We start from the raw sequence: 22,540 nt of genomic DNA, 5'->3' as shown, positions 1-22,540 counted from the left end.
TATTGTATGAATCCAAAAAATGCAAAGGATATTTTGTTGTAAGTCACTGTTGGACATCAGAACATTTGTTAAGAGTTGCATTTGTTCTTGTAATGTTATTTAAATTAGGCTATGGAAGTTTATTTCCGCCAGGGAATTAAAAAATATCTAAGGTTATCTAATAGAAAATATATAACTGCGACTTTTTCCCCCATCGAAATTTTTCCTCATTTTTGTTCTAAAAACGTTGTGGGAACATTAACTTTAAAATTCTAAAATGTTAAAATGTCCAGTTTTCTTGTCACAATTAGAACGATATTTATAAGGTTAGATTACAATTATTAAAACATTCCTTCCTCACAGGATAATGTTCTTGAATGTTTACAGAACTTTTTTAAGCATAACATTACACTTTTGTCAGCTCAATAACATCTACATTTATACAATTTATCCAAAGAGACCTACGATAGAGAAACACAATTAAATCATCACACAGAGCAAGAAGCATTGAGGTTTATATCTGTGTCAGCAAACGTTTGTATTGGTTTAATTTGAAGCACTAAAACAACTAAAACTATTAATTAAACTATATAAAATAAAATAAAAATGATAAAAACAACAAAATTACAAAAACGTGACCTTTTACGATTCTAAAATAACGTTATTGACGCGCACGCGCAACTCCGTCATCAGTCAATCCCGCTGTAATGATGGAAAAGAACAGGTAAAGTTTATCCACTATATTTCTGGGGGAAATTCAGTAAATTCTCATCTTATCAAAAAGTAAACTGCGAAATTGTGTATGTATTGTTCATAGACTGTAAAAAAAAATATTGTTTGATAACCAGTTAGCTCGCTTTTGTCGACAGCATTTGACGCTTCTGACAGAACACAACCGTTCAAACTGAGACGACTGATTCGTTTCTGATTCCTCAAGCCACTTTACATTAAGATATTTAAGTAAGATAATTAAGTATAAGTGTGTAATGAGCACAATTTGTTGTGTTCAGACAGCAGGACTTTCCTCTGAATAACGCGCTACAGGAGGTTCTTCATCAGGGCGCGACGCGCGCGCGGGAGCTGAGAGACGCGCAGCAACAGCTACACGCGCTACAGGTGCACGCGCGCACACACACACACACTCACACTGTCCCGGATGATTTACAGTAAAACCAACATTATTCAGACTTCTTCAACATTTCTTGCTTTATCAGTTATAGTTTAGAAAACGGTGATAAACATGAGCAGAACTCAGAGTTATGAACTTTTGACTGGTTTTGTCCTTCTGTTGGACTCTCACACATGAATTATGTTGAATATCTGTCAGCTGGTTAATTGAACTACACAATTAGACAATACCAGTTTAGCTCAACCAGTGACCAATCAATGCTTCATGTTGTTCAGTGTGTGTGAAAAGAGCATTAGCAATCACAGAAAACACACAGAACATCATCAGCTCAAAGTGTCCGAGTCATTTTTTTCCCAAATTATTGTATGTGTGTGTCCTGCAGGCGTCTCTGGCGGACGTGGATCAGAGCTGCGAGTGTGTGTGTTCTGCGGTGAGTCTGAAGGAGAAGCAGCTCAGCGTCATTTACTGCGACACGGACCGGATCCGCAGCAGCATCATCAGTCTGAACACACACATCGAGTCGATTCTGCTGGAGAACCTGCGGCTCACACACTCCGTGGAGGAACAGCAGGAGCTGATGCGCTCCCAGCTGGCGGAGTTCGACTCGTATCGAGCGGAGACTCTCGGCTTCCGGTCCGCGGTGTCGGCGCTGGAGACTCGAGCTCTCGTCCATCAGGAGCTCCAGCAGAAACAGCAGGAGGTGTGTGTTCTAAAGGAGATGAAGACGGATCTGCAGAACCCCGCCGGCAAAGCAGTCCGCCAGGCACAGGTCTCTCTCTCACACACACACACACACACACACACACACACACAAACTGCTGAAAGGGATAGTTCAGCCAAAAAGTAGTCCCTGATTTACTCACCCTCAAGTCATCCTCAAGTCATCATAAAAGTGCATCTATGAATCATAAAAGTGCTTCTATCATCATAAAAGTGCATCCATCCATCATAAAAGTGCATCTATCCATCATAAAAGTGCATCTGTCCATCATAAAAGTGCTTCTATCATCATAAAAGTGCATCTATCCATCATAAAAGCGCATCTATCCATCATAAAAGTGCATCTATCCATCATAAAAGCGCATCTATCCATCATAAAAGTGCATCTGTCCATCATAAAAGTGCATCTGTCCATCATAAAAGTGCTTCTATCATCATAAAAGTGCATCCATCCATCATAAAAGTGCATCTATCCATCATAAAAGTGCATCTATCCATCATAAAAGCGCATCTATCCATCATAAAAGTGCATCTGTCCATCATAAAAGCGCATCTATCCATCATAAAAGTGCATCTGTCCATCATAAAAGTGCATCTGTCCATCATAAAAGTGCATCTATCCATCATAAAAGTGCATCTATCCATCATAAAAGTGCATCTGTCCATCATAAAAGTGCATCCATCCATCATAAAAGTGCATCTATCCATCATAAAAGTGCATCTATCCATCATAAAAGCGCATCTATCCATCATAAAAGTGCATCTGTCCATCATAAAAGCGCATCTATCCATCATAAAAGCGCATCTATCCATCATAAAAGTACATCTGTAATAAAGCATCTGCATAAAGCAGGTGGATGGAAACTTCATGCTTTGTTTGTTTTGATCTTTCCAGAAGGAAATTGACGTTCTTAAGGCGAATATTGACGAAGGCAGACGGACATTGAGGGAGAGGAAAGCTCAACTGGAGGAGGAACAGCGAACACACACACAGCTGAGGAGAGAGATCGAGGTAAAGCGAGCTTTATACAGTACAGGATCACAGTCCAGTCTCCTTCCTCATACAGCTGTAACAGCACAGAGTTACACAGCAGCTTTACAGAGAGAACAGGAGATTACAGTGTTTATGCTTTACAGCAGATCTAGAATACAGTTACTGTCCAGATAAAGTTAGTTAGGATTGATTCACTTGAAAAATGATGCAAACTTCATCAATTACAAGACGTATTTCATGCCGTTGCATTATTGTTCTGTTATCTCTGTAAAGCGCTGTGTACATAAAGACTGGAGTTTCTTTGCTCAGATTCAGCAGCGCAGGTTTGAGGCGGTCCTGAAGCGTCTGCGCAGTCAGCTGATGAAGGCCCAGTCGGGACACTGGCATCTGCGCAGTGACGTCACACACCTGGAGCAGCAGCTGCGCGACCTGCGCACTCGCCTGCAGGAACACCAGCTCTGACCAATCACAAGAACACACTCCAACTAATACAAGCATGCATGGCATTTTGAGGATTTTTTTTTCAGATTTCTGTGGTCCGAAACATTCCAAAATTCAGAAAAAAATCTAATTCTGAAGAAAAAAAGTCAAATTATTTCAACAACAAAAAAATGTCATGGCTTGCTTTAATTGAAAATAGCTACAGACTGAATGGTTGTGTGCGCAATGTCAAACTATGCAATGTGCACTGACCAACGGCACACACACTGAGTTCAAACTAATTTGAGCAAGCATGGCATTTTTGGGGGAAAAATTTCCACATTTCAAAAATTCAGAAAAAAAATAAATAAATAAAATTCCATGGCTTGTTCTAAATGAAAATGCTCAATGTCAAACTATGCAATGTGGAATTTAAACTTCATTGAATTGACACGCACAGTTCTATTTTTTTTTTTTTTTGTCAGGCAGAGTTCATTAAATGTTTTTTAGCATCACATTACATGTAAACCTTAAAACAGGTTTTTAGTGAGATGTTCTTCAATCAGTATTTTGTTATGTATTTAAATGCACTTGTAACTAGAACTAGCTCAAATGAATCCTTTGACAACCTATCCATAAAGACAAGCCGCATAAAGCACAGGCTCACATGACATGGGCTCATCTTCTCATCTCTGCGATGTTCAGGGGACGTGTGTTTGAGTTACACTGTGGGTTAAAGCACAACTAGTTCATGAGTTTCCCAGCAGTTTTACATTAAAATAAAATGCACAAAATATCATTTTTCATAAGAGTAATGATTGAAGTCATTATGATATTTTAAACGTTCAGTGTTCTACAGTCCTTCAATAAAACCTTGCGAAAAATAAACATTCAATGGGAAGTGTTGCCTCATCTGATTGGTTGATGGGAATGTTGCTAAATCGACTTGGGTCAAGAGTCGTCTTAAAGTCGTCATAATAACCCAGTTCTAACGTTCCCATTGACTTATGAACGTCCAAAACATCCAGACACTAAGGGAACATCTATTATGAGAATGTTACTTGTGAATCTTCTCTGAAACATTTTTTGTAAGTTAGATTAACGTCCAAATAAAGTGTTCAGAACAAAGTAATGTTGCATTAACATCGACAACATGAGCAGATTAAAGTGCATTTAACATCCGCTGAACAAACACTGTATTGTTTACGTTGAACTGATGGAGAATACCTCAGGCCGTGAGGAGACGCTTCCTGTTGGGCTCCGAACAAACAGGAAACACATTCAGACACACAAGGCTTCAGACGTTCAAGCGCTGCTGCTGTGGGGCAGAGGGTCAAAGGTCACACAGAGGGTCAACACAGATAAACCCTATAAAGCTCCTGCATCATATCTGATACGGCCTCGCATTCACATTACATGCATTTAATAAGCATCTGCTGTACCGTTATAAAGATCTAATCGATTTATATTTAAGCATCAGCATTTCATATAAAGATCTGAATCTGCAGCACATCTGAATAAAATAAAGCTGTTTTTCCTCCGTATTCTCACTATATCAGACTATTATGAGCCATAAATGGATTGAATAAGATACTCAACATAAAACACTTTAAAAATATATATCTAGTCTAAATGTTCAATAACCCGTTCCATTTAAAAATGGATCATTCTGACAATGATTATCTGTGTCAGGCTTTAAAGGGTTAATCATAAATGATCGTCAGTCTGTTAATAACTAAATGAATAATTTCATGACTCAAGTTAAGTTAGTTCAGTAGTCCACAGGCGTAACATGAAGCGCAGCACGACACCGGCTTTCATTTCACGGTCATTTATTAAAGTCAATGTGCAACTGCATGACGTCACATCGTCTGAAGGAAACATGCATGTACTGTGAGGTCAAGGGTCACGATCACTGACCGGAGCGATGGACTGTAAGGCAAATAACTTAATAGTCCGTGAGGAAGTCTGTGTGTGTGTGTGTGTGTTTTCGTTCTCATCGTGAAACTTGATTCATGGCCCCATGTTTTATTTTTACACACAAACACTCGAGTCTCTAAACAGTCCCGGATTCCCACAACACTGAGGTCAAAGTTCACATTCGCCTTCGTTTGGTCTTATGTGTCGACTACAAAGTGCTCATTTATTCAATACAGCTAAAACAAAAATAAAAGGCAAACAAAATAAAACCAGTAACGAAATCATCATAAAAACAGGAGGAGAATGTGGCTCCGGCTCGGCCCGGTTCCGGTTGGCTGAGCGCTGATTGTCTCAGGCGGGTGAAGCTCTTGATGCGTGGCGTTTGACAGCGAGGTGTGCGATGAGGTCAGAGCGTGGCAAATGTTCATGCGCGAGTCCGTTCACAGTGTGTTCGGGGGCCGTCACGCGGTGGCCCCGGGGCCCGGGTTGGGCGTGAGGGCCGGCGCGGCCCCTGAGGTGGGAGAACCGGACTGGACCTGCGCCTGGAACTGGGCCAGCTGCTCGGGACTGGCCAGGTTCTTCAGCAGCGTGTTCTCCTGCTCCAGCTGAGAGTTCTTCTCCACCAGCTCCTTGATCTGCTCCTTCAGCACCTCCACCTCCTCGCGCACCGCGTACATCAGGTGACTCTTCACCAGGTCCTGCAGGGACACGTCACAACATATCAGAATCTCACTCCTGTACAGCGGAGGATCAACCCTCAAACATGCACTTCAGAGTCTCACACTGTAAACTTATTAAACCCGAAGCGATGCCACAAGATTCCAGTGGCAAAACCAAAATCAAATCACAGCCAATCAGAAGAGTGTGTGGGCGGAGTCTCTCAGCAAGCACACTTCACTAGCAATCAAATATCACAACCAATCAGAAGAGTCTCTGCAAACGCACTGCACTTGTAATCAAATCAATCAAAAATCACAGCCAATTAGAAGTGTGCGTGGGCGGAGTCTCTCTCAAGGCCGCTGCCCTCGAAACCAAATGGATTAGTTAGTACATGATAAAAAGTCATAAATAATACACCGTTTTAACATTATTAAAAATACATACTCAATAACTTAAACAATCTCTAGGCATATCACACATTTGTTTGTTTCCAGTTTGAACCTTGTTTCCTTCCATGTATTTTTAAGGTTTGAGGGGATTATGTATGTCGCTTTCAGTGCGGCTATAAATGATATTCAGCCTCGCATTAAATTCTGTTATCAGTGCCTGACACGATCATCTTTTGTTTGATAATCAGAAATAGAAACCTGACATTATGGATGCAATATCAATGTCAGTGTAAACAAAGTTGTATAAAAAAATAATGTAATTTTATAATTAATTTTAGTAATTTTCTTGGGCATTTTTTAAATTTGTATTAGGTTTTTTATTTATTTTTTTTTAACATGAGCTATGTTTATTTTGGTAACTAAAATGTTTTAATGTTCTGGTTGAAGATAATAACCCCGTCTTCTGTTTTCTGTAGTTTGGATGAGGAGGATTTTCTAACCCTAAACAACTACGAGCAGAACATCTATAGAAATTCCCAATCACAGTTTCATATTCCATGAGAATAAAGTCCCTTTCATTGATTTCATTTGTCTGTATTCGCTTCAGCTCTCCTCATCAGGGATTCTGCCGGTATATAATCTTTGCATCCAGTCAGAAGAGGAACAGAATGTTCTTCATCCAGAGGGAGGAGCTGCTCAGTGTCCGTGTCAGCGTTTGCCTAGCAACAGCCACAGGCCCCACACACCCACACACACACACACACACACACACACACACACACACGATATAAACACTGTGGGAAACATCACGACAAAAACGAGGAGTTTCCAATGACTGCTCCCAACTTACCTTCAGATGCATGTCAATACACATCCATATATGACATGATCATAAACAATAACTCAATAATTGTGCATAGCGAGCATCTATAAAGGCGTGTTAAATGCAGCATGACTCCATTATTAAAGCTGTCATAAGCCTTTGTGTCGTCCAGCTTATGTAAAGATGATGTTCACGCGCAGTGAAGCAGAATAATGATCTTCATCAGAGGAATATGAGTTTGGACTCACCATGGCTTGCTCGATCTTGTTGTCTATGGCCACTACACTGGCTCCTGAAGAACTGCGGGAGAAGAAGAGGAAGAAGAAACACGTTTATTCATTCGCGGTTCTGATGGTGTTGCGTAACATCTAGTCCTCAATAAAGAAGAAGATTACAAGCAATCGAAACTGAAAGGCTCGAGCATCAGATGAGGGGCTTTCCACTTATTACATTACATCATATTTACACCCGTCGCTCAGCTTATGATGATTAATATCGCCATATTCACCTGTTCTCGAGACTGACGGATGACGAGCTCAGAACCGACGACAGAAACGAGATGGAAAAACTCCTGAGCTGACAAACACCGACATCCATCGCCACCGTGTAACACGGAGAACTCATGCTATCCCGCCCATGAACGCGTCGAATAGAGCCGAGAAACACGCCAAATGTCACATTCTCGTGGTTTATTCGGTGAGGCGCCGGTGTTTTCCACACAAAGGCTCTGAATGAGAGACTCACATCGGCGAGAGTCTGCAGCCACGGGCGCATTTGCATAATAACAGCTCCGCGCACGGCGGCACGCCATTGGCTGAGAGCGCGGGCTGTTTGCCTAATCTATGCGGAGCCCCGCCCCTCCTGCGTCTGGAAACACAATCACTGCTTAATCACTACACTAAGTCCATTTTAAATCAAAACAGGCCATTCTTATTTTTTATAAAACATTGCTGTATTTATTATAAACTATTTATTTTTTTAATTCTTATGCTCTTGTAATCTTTAATCTCATAATGAAAGGGAATTTGCACTCTTTTCTCTATAATGTATATCGAGTGAAACGCTTCTGGAGCAATAACAAATGTGGGCGGGGCTTGATTGTGTCTGTGGGGAATTGATTGGATGGTTGTGGTTTGCTATTGGCTGATCTAATGTGAGTGACAGGTTATAGCCCCGCCCACATCATCAGAAAAGAGATGCTGCAAGACGACTTATTCAGATTCAACATTATTAACACAATAATGATGATGTGCACAAATAAATTATTAAAATAAATTCTGCACATAATATATAATGCACATGATATTTCGCATTTTTACATTTTGAATCGATGCAAATTTGGTTTAAATGATTATTTTGATGAACAACACACTAATAAAACTACGTAAAGATACAAAATATCAAGATCCACATCTTGAGCCGGCTCCCATTAGTGTGTGTGTGTGTGTGTTTGACCTGCGGCATCGCTCTAGTTCCCAAAACAGCATCATCATCATCATCATCATCATCATCATGCAGCTGTCAATCAAACCAGCCTCACGCCAACCCACATCCAGTGCTGAAGGTGTGTGTGTGTGTGTGTGTGTGAGTGAGTGCGCTGGTAGTGTTAAGGTGAAGCTATGATGTCACTGATGACATCATCAGTCAGAGAAGATTAGAAGCATCCTATCATGAGCTAAGGACTGGACACACACACACACACACACACACACACACACACACACTCGCTCTGTCTGGTGTTTGATTTAGAATCATGTGATGCACGTAGTTAATGACCTACTTTGATTAATGATTGATTGATTGGTTCACACTACTAATGGGTCACATGGTCTAAAAAAAGCACATTTCCTGAAACTCAAATGAAGATCCTGTGAATCTGAGCGGCAGAAACACACGAGCTAACAAACACTAACGAGATTACATGAGAAGAAGACATGATGTCATCAGCGCTGCTGTGATGTGTTGCATTCTGGGACATCAGCTGCTCCACTAACGGCTGATTAATCTGATCAGCTGATGATGCGTTATAACCACAACAAGCCTCTGATAAAACTCATCAATCAAATTAAATCCGTCAGCAATGACGAGCTGCCAACACCTATAAACATACAAATAAAGGGATTTAAGTGAATAGAACTGGATTTCTGTGTGTCTGTGGCGTGCTATGAGTTTAAAGCACTCCGACTGAAAGAGAGAGTGTGTGTGTGTGTGTGTGTGTGTGTGTGTATGTGTGTGTGTGGGAGGGAGAGAGAGAGAGAGAAAGAGAGAGAGAAACTGGGAGGATCTACAGGACAAACTGGGAGTAACTGGGAGAACCGAGCGCTATATTTGGAGGCGCAGGACTGGCCGGACACACACACACACACACACACACACACACACTGAGTCTGACGTGAAGAACCGAAACTCTTTCAAGGACAAACTCTCCATCAAACCAGAGATTCTGTTCATAGCGATCGATCTGCACGAGCCGAACATCTGGATGATGGGATATCAGGAGATTCACCCTTTACACTGAGGACCTCAGAGGAGTCCGACACTAGATAAGAGCGAACAGACGAACACTGAACCCTCACACACTTCTCTTACTCGAAATAGAATAAACATTAGCTGAAACAAAATAGATATAGAAGCCTTAAAATAATTTTATTTAAACTAGTTACCAAGGCACAATCTCACTTTCATTTAGTTAAATTTTAGAAAAAAGGTTTTTAAATGGATAATGTATAATAAAAACTAATTATCCTAATATATATATATATATATATATATATATATATATATACATTTAGTTTAACCTTATGTACTAAAATAAAATAATAAAACAAATAATTAAATAAAAATCTAAATAACAAACAAAAAAAAATAACAAACATACAACAAAATTAGTAAAACTTTACCAAAAAAATATTAAAATGGAAAATTAATTATAAAAACTAATTAAACTGAAAAAAAATATATATAAATTAATTTTATTTTATCTAAAGTAGTTAGCCAGGCAACATTTCTAATGATCATTTAGTTTAACCTAACGACTAAAAAAAAAAACTATTAATTTATATTAAATTAAAATGATTAAAAATTTATTAAAAATATTTTAAACCAAACAAAAACTTATAAAATTACAAAAACATACAATAAAATACTAAAACTTTAGCAAAAAAAAAAAAAAAACATTAAAATGGAAAATACTTAAAACTAATTCAACTAAAATAAAAAGGCTATAAATAAAAACATTTTAATTAAAATACAAAGCAACATTTTCATTTAATTACATACTAAAATAAAAAATATGAATTAATTTTAAATAAAAATAAATAAATAATAATAATAATAAAAAAAAAAACATTATTAAAAAATTATTAAAACTTTCACAAAAAAATAAAAAGGAAATGTCAATTACAATAAAGCAATCACAGCCATCAAACCCTGAGTAAGGAGCAGGTGACGGAGTTAACCCTTACCTGTCCTCGTCAGCACCGGTGGAGCCAGCGAAGGCGGCGGCGGCCCCATCGGGTCCGAGCGCTACCGTAGCATCCGGCGCAGCGAAGCCTCCCGCGGTCAGAGAGAGCAGAGAGTGATGCTGTAGCAGCAGCCGGTGCGCGTCTTCCAGCTGCGACGCCGTCACATACGCGGCGGGAAACACGGATCTCAGCGGCGCGACAGCAGAGGAGAGCGGCGGCTCCGCGGGGAACGTCTGGGGCCGCGGAGAGACTGGCGCCGGAGGGAGTCCTGCTATCCCGATGGACACAGACCCGGCTCGGGGTGACACCGGCGGCATCACGGCGTATTCCTGTGGAGCTAGCGAGACACCAGATGCTGGAGGTTTGGTCTGTCGCGGGACAGACACGCTCTCCATCAGGACGCTAGCGGATGGAGGCTCTAGCGGGTGACTAGCATGGGCATCTCCGCCGCTCAGAGTGCTTCCAGAGGAGCTGCTGCTCGTGCTCTCGAGCTCCGCCTGCATGACGCTCTCCACCGCTCTGTGAGCAGCCGTGTCTCCCAGCGGCGCGTCTTTCTCGTAATACTCCGCGCAAGTCCAGCGGCCCTTCCGGAACGGCTCCGAGTTCGAGTCGAGCTTCACCACGCGGAAGCGAGAGGCTGTGCTAGTCGGAGGAGCTGTGGATACGCTTTCCGGAGCGGTTGCGGATACGCCGGCCTCGACTAGCACGGATCCACTTGGGACGGCGGGAATCGTTGTAGCTCGCCCTTGAACGGTCTTATGATGATGGACTCCGTTGACCATGTAGCCCTGGTGCATTAGCGGTTCGTTAGGCGACGTGACTCCAGGCGTCTCGCCTCCATGCAAACTATTGAGCGTCTCCTCCGACGAGCTGCGCACCGGGACACCGGTGTCTGCGGTTCGGTCGAGGATATCGGACGAGGAAAGGTCCTCGGTGTGCGACTCGTCCATGTCGTCGTAGCTCTCCGTGTCGTCGGCGATGCTGTTGTTCCCACTAGCGGACACCTGCGCCGGGAGGACGCTGGTGATCTGGAAGCCGCTCTTCTTCTTGCCTTGCGTCGCGACGGATTGGACATTGAGGCTGTGTGGCGGGTGATGATGCGGGCCGGGCGAGGACGAGCCGGAGGCCGCCGGATGGGAGATTAGCGCTGGCGTCTGGTGCTCATCGGATGGGACGGCGACTCCACTTCCCCGACGTCCGACGAACACCGACGGGTGCGACATCCGCCTGCTCTCACCACTGGACTCTGAGTGATGCATTCTGGGAAACAAACTCCTATACAGATGTAGAAATGCTCAAGCAAGTACTGAGGCTGATGAACACACTACAGTCTGTGCGGTGAGGTCAAGAAACCGCTTATAGTCCCCATTTAAAGAGCAAACAAGACTTTGACAGGTTCAGTTCTCACAGCGTTTCTTATAATCAATGAGTGTTTATAATAAACAACGCAGGCTAAGCTCTTGGTTAGCACATTAAAAGCCCATGCTAGTTAACTGACAACTAACTAAATCCATCAGAAGCATGTATACTGACTGAAACACATATTCACGAGTTTGTATCAGCGACACGCGTCAGTAACGGCTCAATGCCGGCTAATAAATGAACATAAACACAGTCGACATCACCTCAGCACTGCAGACGCTCGTCCGAACTCACGATTTAACTGAATATTGACTGAAACGCGGTTTAAATCCTCTTTAGTGGCGTTTTCTAATCACAGGCCTGAGAGAAGAGGGTGAAATGGCTTCATTCGCAGGTTTGCTGTCTCATCCTGTCTCTGTCTCATCATCACTGCTGAGAGTATTAGCACGCTAGCCGACGAGCTAGCAGCTGTGGTGACGCAGGCGGGGGCGGAGCCAAGGCGCGCAGGACACGCCCATCACGAGGCTGCGGCGGAATATTAAATGATTGTATTATTGTCTTTCAGTCCATAACATTGCACATTATGTCTGAAAATAAACAGGAGCAAGACAAGGCCATAATTCACCACCCCCAAGTAAACACTTTCTTAACTTACTTCAATGAGATCATTGTTTCTGCCCTAAATTATTACATTGTTCAAATTAATAAAATTTTCGCTAAGTGTGATTTTGTATATGTACATTTCTGAAATACATAATACTGCTTTGAAACGATGTTGTGGAAAAACTCAATACAAATAAATGTGAATTAATTTAATTGAAGTGCTCGATTTACCCTTTATCAGGACTATGCATTAACTAGCAACGACATTCGTTACAGTATTTATTAATGTTGGTAAACTTTAGTTAGCTATAGTTAATAAACACACTTTCAATTGTTAGTTCATGACAGCTCAGATCCATTAAATAATATTAAAAGATGATGCTTTGCTTTTTATAAAATGTTGAAACTAACATCAATTAAGACTAAGAAACGCTTTAGAAGTGTTTTGGGTTACACTTTATTTTAAGGTGTCCCTGTTACAGTGAAATAATAATTTTCATTTTAACTAATGAAATTAATGTTAAATGGTACCACATTATAAAGCGCGTACGAAACCACAAAAATGAAAACTAATCCACAGGCAGTAATTTGATTTTTATTCGTTTTAATTGCATAATAAAAGTCACTTTGAGATGGAGTGGTTCTGATCTACGGTACGTGTTGAAGAGCTGATGAAGGTTTGTTGTGTGTGTGTGTGTGTGTGTGTGTGTGTGTGTGTGTGTGTTACCTGAGGAACTCCTCAACACACACACGTCAGCTTCTCCACCCTTGATGGATGTGACGCATGAACATCTGCAGCTGAAGACTGATCCAGAGTCAATGTCAAGTCGAATCAATCACCTTTACTGTAATAATGCTCGACAACACCTTAAAAACCTGCAGAAAAACCAGGTTCTCCTCTTCCAACGAACAAACGGCGTGTCATTATGATTTAGGCTGCATGAACCTCTGGATAAACAGAGACTAACACTAGTGTGGACGCCATTCTTCTTATGACGTAACGAGTACAGATCTTTCTGACCTAATCTATGCAGCCTAATAATCATTTAACTGATTTGAATTATAGGAACGTATAATGTTCTCTGTGTGTGCTAGGCCGGAGAGATGTGTTTCTAGTCTAGATTTGATCTGCCAGAGTGTGTCTGCTTCCCGGATAATGTTAGGAAGATTGTTCTAGAGTTTTGGCGCTAATCTCCCGCCTGCAGTCGATTTAGATATTCTCGGTATTATCAACCGGCCGGAGTTTCGAGATCGCAATAGACGTGAAGGACTATAATGCGTTAAGATCTCGCTCAAGTACTAGAGATAAACCATTCAGTGCTTTATAAGTAATCAGCAATATTTTAATGTTTAATAGGCAGCCAATGCAGTGTTGACGGCTAATATGGTCATACTTCCTGGTTCTGGTAAGAACTGGAGTGGCTGCGTTGTGGACTAGCTGGAGTTTGTTTATTAAGCGTGCAGGGCAACCACCCAGTAGAGCATTACAGTCATCTAGCCTTGATGTCATGAACGCATGAACGAACTGTTCCTCATTCGTCAATGAGACCATATGGCGTAATTTAGAGATATTTTTAAGATGGAAAAATGCAGTTTCATATTAAAGATTGTTATCAAAGAGCACACACACACACACACGTCCAAGCACTTCCTTTATTGACCTGCTTTATAGAGCAGAAAACTAATGGAAGTGTTACACAGATCAAATTCATTTGTATTGTTGTCATCTTTTGCTTTGAAAGAACAAATGCATAATTTGTAAAAAAAAAAAAAAAATCTATGGAAGCTCGTTTCCGACAGGAAAAAAAAAACTTTAGCAACTTTTTCCTCGCAATTCACAATTGTGAAAATAAGTTCAAGATATACCATTGGAATTATAAGGGAAAAAAGGCAGAATTGCCAATTCATATCACAATTCAGATTTTTCTCGCAACTCCGACTCACAATTCTGCTTTTTATTTAGTCAGGTGTAAGTTTCAAAGGCGGATTTGGTAGTTAAAAAGACACAGTTGGAAAAAAAAAAAGTCCAAATTGTGAGGAAAAAAAACTTGCGTTTGCGAGAAAAAATCCGGGTTGTGAGAAAAAAAAAATATATATTTGCAAACCCATGTTTATTTCACGCAATTCTGACTTATAAACTCATAAAATCTGAATTTTTTCACTGCAATCGTGAGTTCTCACAATTCAGACTTTATAACTCGCAATTCTGAGACTGTATCTCATAATTGTAAAAAGAGTCAGAATTGCGAGTTTATATCTTACAATTAAGATTTTTCTCTCAGTTCCGACTCAATTCTGAAGTTCACAAGTTCAGAATTGTGAGTTCTACATTTGCAACTGCAGGTTAAAGTCTGTAACTGTGCGATAAAAACTCCCGTGTTCATTTGTCCTGCTGCGGGAGGACCGTCTGAGCAGATTCACACACACTTCCAGCGCTTCAGTGTCTCTCCCCGTCGATCACGTGCTCGTCACATGACCTGGTGAGTTTGGCGTGCTCTGATCCCGGTGTGTGTGTTGAGTCTGGATGATCACGTCTGCTCTGGATCGTCACACACCAAACCCTGAGCGAACAGTTGCTGGAACACACTCGCTCCGGCCGGACTCTCGTCCACACAGCCGAGGGTTTCCGAGCGCCCAGTGACATCATCACCGCGCTCATCCTTCACACACACGTCGATTTCGTGCCGGTTTTTTCCAGCCAGACCGAAGAACCCACGGCGGACGACGTAGCGAACGCACTGCAGGACGACGTTCCTCTCGTGGCGAATGTCCGGAGCCAGAAGCTGCGCAACAAACACAGGCGAAGAACATCAACATCACACACACACACACACACTTCTGCAGGTTAGATGCGGTTTCAAACACACCTTATCCTTCCCTCGGGTCTTTCTTTTTTTAATCGAGTGTTCATCAGAGGGGCTTTTTATTTATTTCCCACAAGAGGATCAGCAAAGACTCCCGATGTGAGATCTTTAGAGCTGAGTTAAAAGGGTTATTCATGAAAGTGTGAGTTATTTGGAATTTAAATGGAAAGAAAATGAGGAATGTGTTTAGATTATCCAAACCTAATTAAAAAAAATTGCATAAAAATTTAGTTTTCCCCAAAATGAAATAAAATAAGATTTCTGGACCTAAAATAGTCTGTGTAATGTTAGGGCTTCGGGTCATTAGAGCGGCAGACCGGGGGTTATGGGCATTTCTGAATCCGGATTAAAATGTGTGTCACTGACCATCTCCAGAAGTGTCGCTCGATGTCGCTGGGGTTCAGCAGGGTTAGCTCCGCCTCTTCCTCTACCCCTTCCTCTTCCTCTGCCGGCTGGGGCATGATAGGATTGCTGTGGGGCATGATAGGATTGCTGTGGGGCATGATGGGATTGCTGTGGGGCATGATGGGATTGCTGTGGGGCATGATGGGATTGCTGTGGGGCATGATGGGATTGCTGTGGGGCATGATGGGATTGCTGTGGGGCATGATGGGATTGCTTGTCTGTTTGTTTCTCGGTGTCCCTCTGGACAGGAAGCGCATCATCAGCCAGTAATGTCTTGTTCTCCTGTACAGCCAGAGTCGCTCTCAACACAGCAGCATCTGAGAGTCACACAACACAGAGATCAGATGTTTCATGATGGACAGCACGGGAAAACACAACAACACAAGAAATACAACAACACAGGGTTTGTAACTAATTAGCATAATTCCAGCCCGTGGTGTTGATTGGCTGATCAGCGTCTCTTAGCCCCGCCCTCAAACACTAGTGTATCTGAGACTGGGAGAGTTCGGCTCGTGTTGTTCGTGTCGAGGAGACGCTGTTTTCTGAGATTGAGACGGTGAAACCCACGCCATCGTCACTGTACGCATCACTAATGAGCGTTTGCTTTCTGACCAATCACAGCAGAGCAGCTCTCAGAGAGGCGGGGCTTAGAGAGATTGAATCCTCGATCGAAGCATTTTATTAATCAGTTAACTACTGTGGATTGTACCGTCTGGTTCTCCGTCGCTGTCGCTGCTGGTCATGGCGTCCCCGTAGCTGGACATCAGTGACCCGAGGGCAGAGGTCACACACCGGGGGGCGACAGAGAGTCCCGTCTGTGGCTCGTCCTTATCCGACTCTGAAAGAACAAGACGGTTGATTATCCCGAGCGAAACCAAGCGGTCTCTCTCTTGAATCAACACTGAGTGAGTTAAACTGCAGTTCCTCCACTGGCCACTAGAGGCGCTGCAGAAGAGACTCACTCCCATAGACCCACATAATTCACCTCGCTGAAGCTGCCAAGATGGCTCCGCCCACTTTGGGCTTCAGAAGCCCTACGGGTGCTTCACACACACTACGCACATATTATTTGACAGTTTATCTGTGGTGTCACATGTGGAGAGGTGAGTGAATCTCTGATGTTTCTGACCGGGTTCACTGTCGGCTAGCACTGCTAGCGGGTCTCGCTCCTGCGTCGGTCGATTCTGACTCGATCCGCCACGGCTCCTCATGCACCTGCACACAGATCACGTATCACTCAGATCATCTGTCAATCACTCAGATCATCTGTCAATCACACTCAGATCATCTGTCAATCACACTCAGATCATCTGTCAATCACACTCAGATCATCTGTCAATCACTCAGATCATCTGTCAATCAAACTCAGATCATCTGTCAATCACTCAGATCATCTGTCAATCACTCGGATCATCTGTCAATCACTCGGATCATCTGTCAATCACTCGGATCATCTGTCAATCACTCGGTGGCACGCAGCGACGGTCAGTAACGCACCCGAACTGCGGCGTCTCCAGCACGTCTCCTCGCTGCTCCTTCACCTCCACCAGCTTCTGCTTCATCTCCAGGTTCCTCAGCGTCGGATAGTGTCTGCGCACATGAGGAGCGTTTAACCCAGCGACACAAGACTCGCACCAGCAGCGTGCTAGCAACATGCTAACAACATGTTATTTCATGCTAGTAACATGCTTACAGAGGTGTAAAGTCCAGGTTCACAAAGTAAAAGTATTTTACCTCCTCAGTATTTTGTTCCAATCACCTGGATTTGCTAATTAGCAGTTTTTCAGCCAGGAGAACTAATTAGTGAAATCAGTTCATGGGTGGATAGGACGTTTACTTTCTGACCCCTGGACTTTACACCTCTGCTTGCTTGTGTTAGCATTAGCAACATGCAAAATTATGTTAACAAGGTGCTAAATCATGCTAGCAATGTGTTAAATAATGTAAACATATTAAATCATGTTAGCAATGTGCTTAATCATGCTTAATACTGTTAACAACATGCTAAATCATAACAGCAACATGATATATAATGCTAACAACACGCTAAAACATGCTAGCAACATGTTAGGGTTAGAAACAGCTGTTATGTCCTGTTTATTACTGTGAAACGATCAGCGTTATGAATAAAGCCGACCGTGACTGTAAACGTCTCTCACCGGCGTCTCTCTTCTCTCCACTTGGCGATGTCCTCTGCCGAGTCCAGTCGGATCCGCTTGGCTCCCGGCGCGTGGTTCTGCCGGAGAACATCCGTCAGCGTCAGGTTTAAACATGCAAGACCCACAACCACACCAGTGTCCACATCAACACATCAGTCTGACTGTCTTCTGTCTCTTTAAATGTTTGAGATGGATTCTGATTGGCTGGCTGTCAATGTTTTTTTAGTGCTGGGCACACACACATACATGAGTGTGTGTGCTGTGTATAATTATTTTGTTATGTTATGGTTATCGGACACTCACGTTTCTCCAGTGGATCTTCACCAGTTTCTCATGTGCAGTGAAGCGACAGTCTTCAACAGAGCACTGTAAACAGAAGATCACACCGTAAGGCACACACACACACGCGCACACACAGAGACACACACACACACACACAGAGACACACACACACACACTCACTACCTTCACGTGCTGAGAGATGTGCTCATCATATTTGCCTTGGGTTTTGAAGCCTCGATCACACGTGTCGCAGAAGTGACTGAACTCCGGCTCTTTCTGCTGCTTCTGCTCAGAGAAACCAGCAAAACGGTCATATTTGACTGGACATACAGAGCATTACTGTATTTAAATATCATATATGTATTACCTTTTTACCCCTCTGGGGCTGCCCTGATCCCCACCAGACACCACGCTGCTGATGATGATGATGATAATAACCTGGAGGTCAAACCGAACATGAGAAACATTATATTTGGGTATTTTGACATTAACAAATGCAAATTTTTCAACTTTAAACCTGTCTTTTTAAAAGAAATGGAAAATTATTTAAATGTAATTTCAGTCTCTACTTATAAGAACTGTCAGGATCTGCTCTGCCTTTGAACTCTTCATGCGAAAATCTTTACCCGTAATTTTTTTACGCGTCACTTTAGTAGGTACTATATCTGAACGCGTTACTGACACTTTAATACTATATCTGAACGCGTTACCGACACTTTAATACTATATCTGAACGCGTTACCGACACTTTAGTACTATATCTGAACGCGTTACCGACACTTTAATACTATATCTGAACGCGTCACCGACACTTTAGTACTATATCTGAACGCGTTACCGACACTTTAATACAATATCTGAACGCGTTACCGACACTTTAGTACTATATCTGAACGCGTTACCGACACTTTAGTACTATATCTGAACGCGTTACCGACACTTTAGTACTATATCTGAACGCGTTACCGACACTTTAGTACTATATCTGAACGCGTTACCGACACTTTAGTACTATATCTGAACGCGTTACCGACACTTTAATACTATATCTGAACGCGTCACCGACACTTTAGTACTATATCTGAACGCGTTACCGACACTTTAGTACTATATCTGAACGCGTTACCGACACTTTAATACTATATCTGAACGCGTCACCGACCCTTTAGTACTATATCTGAACGCGTTACCGACACTTTAATACAATATCTGAACGCGTTACCGACACTTTAATACTATATCTGAACGCGTTACCGACACTTTAATACTATATCTGAACGCGTCACCGACACTTTAGTACTATATCTGAACGCGTTACCGACACTTTAATACTATATCTGAACGCGTTACCGACACTTTAATACAATATCTGAACGCATCACCGACACTTTAGTACTATATCTGAACGCATCACCGACACTTTAGTACTATATCTGAACGCGTTACCGACACTTTAATACAATATCTGAACGCGTCACCGACACTTTAATACTATATCTGAACGCGTTACCGACACTATAATACTATATCTGAACGCGTCACCGACACTTTAGTACTATATCTGAACGCGTTACCGACACTTTAATACAATATCTGAACGCGTTACCGACACTTTAATACAATATCTGAACGCGTTACCGACACTTTAGTACTATATCTGAACGCGTTACCGACACTTTAGTACTATATCTGAACGCGTTACCGACACTTTAGTACTATATCTGAACGCGTTACCGACACTTTAATACAATATCTGAACGCGTTACCGACACTTTAATACAATATCTGAACGCGTTACCGACACTTTAATACAATATCTGAACGCGTTACCGACACTTTAATACAATATCTGAACGCGTTACCGACACTTTAATACAATATCTGAACGCGTTACCGACACTTTAGTACAATATCTGAACGCGTTACCGACACTTTAGTACTATATCTGAACGCGTTACCGACACTTTAATACAATATCTGAACGCGTTACCGACACTTTAGTACTATATCTGAACGCGTTACCGACACTTTAATACAATATCTGAACGCGTTACCGACACTTTAATACAATATCTGAACGCGTTACCGACACTTTAATACAATATCTGAACGCGTTACCGACACTTTAATACAATATCTGAACGCGTTACCGACACTTTAATACAATATCTGAACGCGTTACCGACACTTTAATACAATATCTGAACGCGTTACCGACACTTTAATACAATATCTGAACGCGTTACCGACACTTTAATACAATATCTGAACGCGTTACCGACACTTTAGTACTATATCTGAACGCGTTACCGACACTTTAATACAATATCTGAACGCGTTACCGACACTTTAATACAATATCTGAACGCGTTACCGACACTTTAATACAATATCTGAACGCGTTACCGACACTTTAATACAATATCTGAACGCGTTACCGACACTTTAATACAATATCTGAACGCGTTACCGACACTTTAGTACAATATCTGAACGCGTTACCGACACTTTAGTACTATATCTGAACGCGTTACCGACACTTTAATACAATATCTGAACGCGTTACCGACACTTTAGTACTATATCTGAACGCGTTACCGACACTTTAATACAATATCTGAACGCGTTACCGACACTTTAATACAATATCTGAACGCGTTACCGACACTTTAATACAATATCTGAACGCGTTACCGACACTTTAATACAATATCTGAACGCGTTACCGACACTTTAATACAATATCTGAACGCGTTACCGACACTTTAATACAATATCTGAACGCGTTACCGACACTTTAATACAATATCTGAACGCGTTACCGACACTTTAATACAATATCTGAACGCGTTACCGACACTTTAATACAATATCTGAACGCGTTACCGACACTTTAATACAATATCTGAACGCGTTACCGACACTTTAGTACAATATCTGAACGCGTTACCGACACTTTAGTACTATATCTGAACGCGTTACCGACACTTTAATACAATATCTGAACGCGTTACCGACACTTTAGTACTATATCTGAACGCGTTACCGACACTTTAGTACAATATCTGAACGCGTTACCGACACTTTAATACTATATCTGAACGCGTTACCGACACTTTAATACAATATCTGAACGCGTTACCGACACTTTAGTACTATATCTGAACGCGTTACCGACACTTTAATACAATATCTGAACGCGTTACCGACACTTTAATACAATATCTGAACGCGTTACCGACACTTTAGTACTATATCTGAACGCGTTACCGACACTTTAATACAATATCTGAACGCGTTACCGACACTTTAATACAATATCTGAACGCGTTACCGACACTTTAATACAATATCTGAACGCGTTACCGACACTTTAATAGGCTACAATATCTGAACGCGTTACCGACACTTTAATACAATATCTGAACGCGTTACCGACACTTTAATACAATATCTGAACGCGTTACCGACACTTTAATACAATATCTGAACGCGTTACCGACACTTTAATAGGCTACAATATCTGAACGCGTTACCGACACTTTAATACAATATCTGAACGCGTTACCGACACTTTAGTACAATATCTGAACGCGTTACCGACACTTTAATACAATATCTGAACGCGTTACCTCTGTACTGCTGCTGTCCGTGACCCCGCGGCTGCTGGTTCCACTGGCCGGGGCTCGAGCTCCAGGGTCCGGCGGGCTCGGGTTGAGTCCAGCTCCAGCTCCAGTCTCTGCTCGCCTCGAACCGGCGGCCGGTCCACGGATCCCCCGGTGAAACGGAAGTCTCTGATTCTCCGCTGAAGCTCGGCGGCGGGTACCGCTCCTGCTCACCCGTCATGACCTGCTCCTGTTCGTGGGTTTTAGATCGGCTTCTCCGTTATTCAGTCACATAAACACAAACATGTGCTGCAGAAACATGCTGTGTCCGGCACATGTGCGCGTTCACTCTAACGTCACTTCCTGACGCATAGAGCGCATGCTGACGCTAGAGGGCGCTGTACGTCACACAAACACAACTGTTCCCAACATAACCATTTAAAGTATTTTCTTGCCAAATTTTATATTCACAAGTGTACATTTTTACAGAGATATTTGATGTGTATCTAAAGTCCTTGAAGAACTCTAAATGTACTGAGCAAAAGGTTTAGGGTAAATTTGGAATGTTATTTTGTAAATGCTTCAGGACGAGTTTCAGGAAAGTTTTATTTTAATGAAAAAGTTGTATTTTTATTTTAATAGACAAAGATTACTACCAAATGTGGCCTTTATTGATCTGATTGGTTACAAGGTGGTTTGTGACATCCGAAACACCAGCGATTTCAAAGTGTGTTTTTGAGACTGTCTTTGGTTCACTGCAGT

At 42.0% G+C, this 22,540-nt stretch overlaps 3 protein-coding genes across 5 annotated transcripts; 1 reads left to right on the top strand and 2 right to left on the bottom strand.

Moving 5' to 3' along the window:
* The first annotated feature begins 655 nt into the window (after positions 1 to 655).
* On the top strand, positions 656 to 3,622 carry ccdc122 (coiled-coil domain containing 122). 2 transcript variants are annotated; one of them, XM_039654712.2, is made up of 5 exons: positions 656 to 703; positions 990 to 1,095; positions 1,491 to 1,877; positions 2,724 to 2,840; positions 3,132 to 3,622. In XM_039654712.2, the coding sequence occupies exons 1-5, from the start codon at positions 687 to 689 to the stop codon at positions 3,282 to 3,284; spliced, it is 780 nt and encodes a 259-aa protein (XP_039510646.2). In that variant the 5' UTR covers positions 656 to 686; the 3' UTR covers positions 3,285 to 3,622. The 2 variants fall into 2 exon arrangements, with proteins under 2 accessions (XP_039510646.2, XP_088990696.1); XM_089134570.1 differs by lacking the exon at positions 3,132 to 3,622 and having other exon boundaries at positions 2,724 to 3,012.
* Positions 3,623 to 5,057: 1,435 nt separating this feature from the next.
* On the bottom strand, positions 5,058 to 12,291 carry LOC120465006 (TSC22 domain family protein 1). Of its 2 annotated transcripts, none has more exons than XM_039654583.2 (3): positions 10,499 to 12,291; positions 7,283 to 7,334; positions 5,058 to 5,860 (listed from the first exon to the last, which is right to left on the bottom strand). In XM_039654583.2, the coding sequence occupies exons 1-3, from the start codon at positions 11,755 to 11,757 to the stop codon at positions 5,624 to 5,626; spliced, it is 1,548 nt and encodes a 515-aa protein (XP_039510517.2). In that variant the 5' UTR covers positions 11,758 to 12,291; the 3' UTR covers positions 5,058 to 5,623. The 2 variants fall into 2 exon arrangements, with proteins under 2 accessions (XP_039510517.2, XP_039510522.2); XM_039654588.2 differs by lacking the exon at positions 10,499 to 12,291 and adding an exon at positions 7,543 to 7,852.
* A 1,811-nt stretch (positions 12,292 to 14,102) lies between these two features.
* nufip1 (nuclear FMR1 interacting protein 1) lies at positions 14,103 to 22,155 on the bottom strand. Its single transcript, XM_039654606.2, has 10 exons — positions 21,806 to 22,155; positions 18,541 to 18,611; positions 18,357 to 18,458; positions 18,195 to 18,257; positions 17,892 to 17,968; positions 17,230 to 17,322; positions 16,862 to 16,947; positions 16,442 to 16,570; positions 15,694 to 16,049; positions 14,103 to 15,246 (listed from the first exon to the last, which is right to left on the bottom strand). The coding sequence occupies exons 1-10, from the start codon at positions 22,017 to 22,019 to the stop codon at positions 14,992 to 14,994; spliced, it is 1,446 nt and encodes a 481-aa protein (XP_039510540.2). The 5' UTR covers positions 22,020 to 22,155; the 3' UTR covers positions 14,103 to 14,991.
* Positions 22,156 to 22,540: the final 385 nt, after the last annotated feature.

The sequence above is a fragment of the Pimephales promelas genome, chromosome 8, assembly GCF_988280905.1.
Source record: "Pimephales promelas chromosome 8, fPimPro1.hap1.1, whole genome shotgun sequence".
NCBI lineage: Eukaryota > Metazoa > Chordata > Actinopteri > Cypriniformes > Leuciscidae > Pimephales > Pimephales promelas.
The sequence above is the reverse complement of the archived record's forward strand: the minus strand, read 5'-3'. Positions and strand labels throughout refer to the sequence as shown.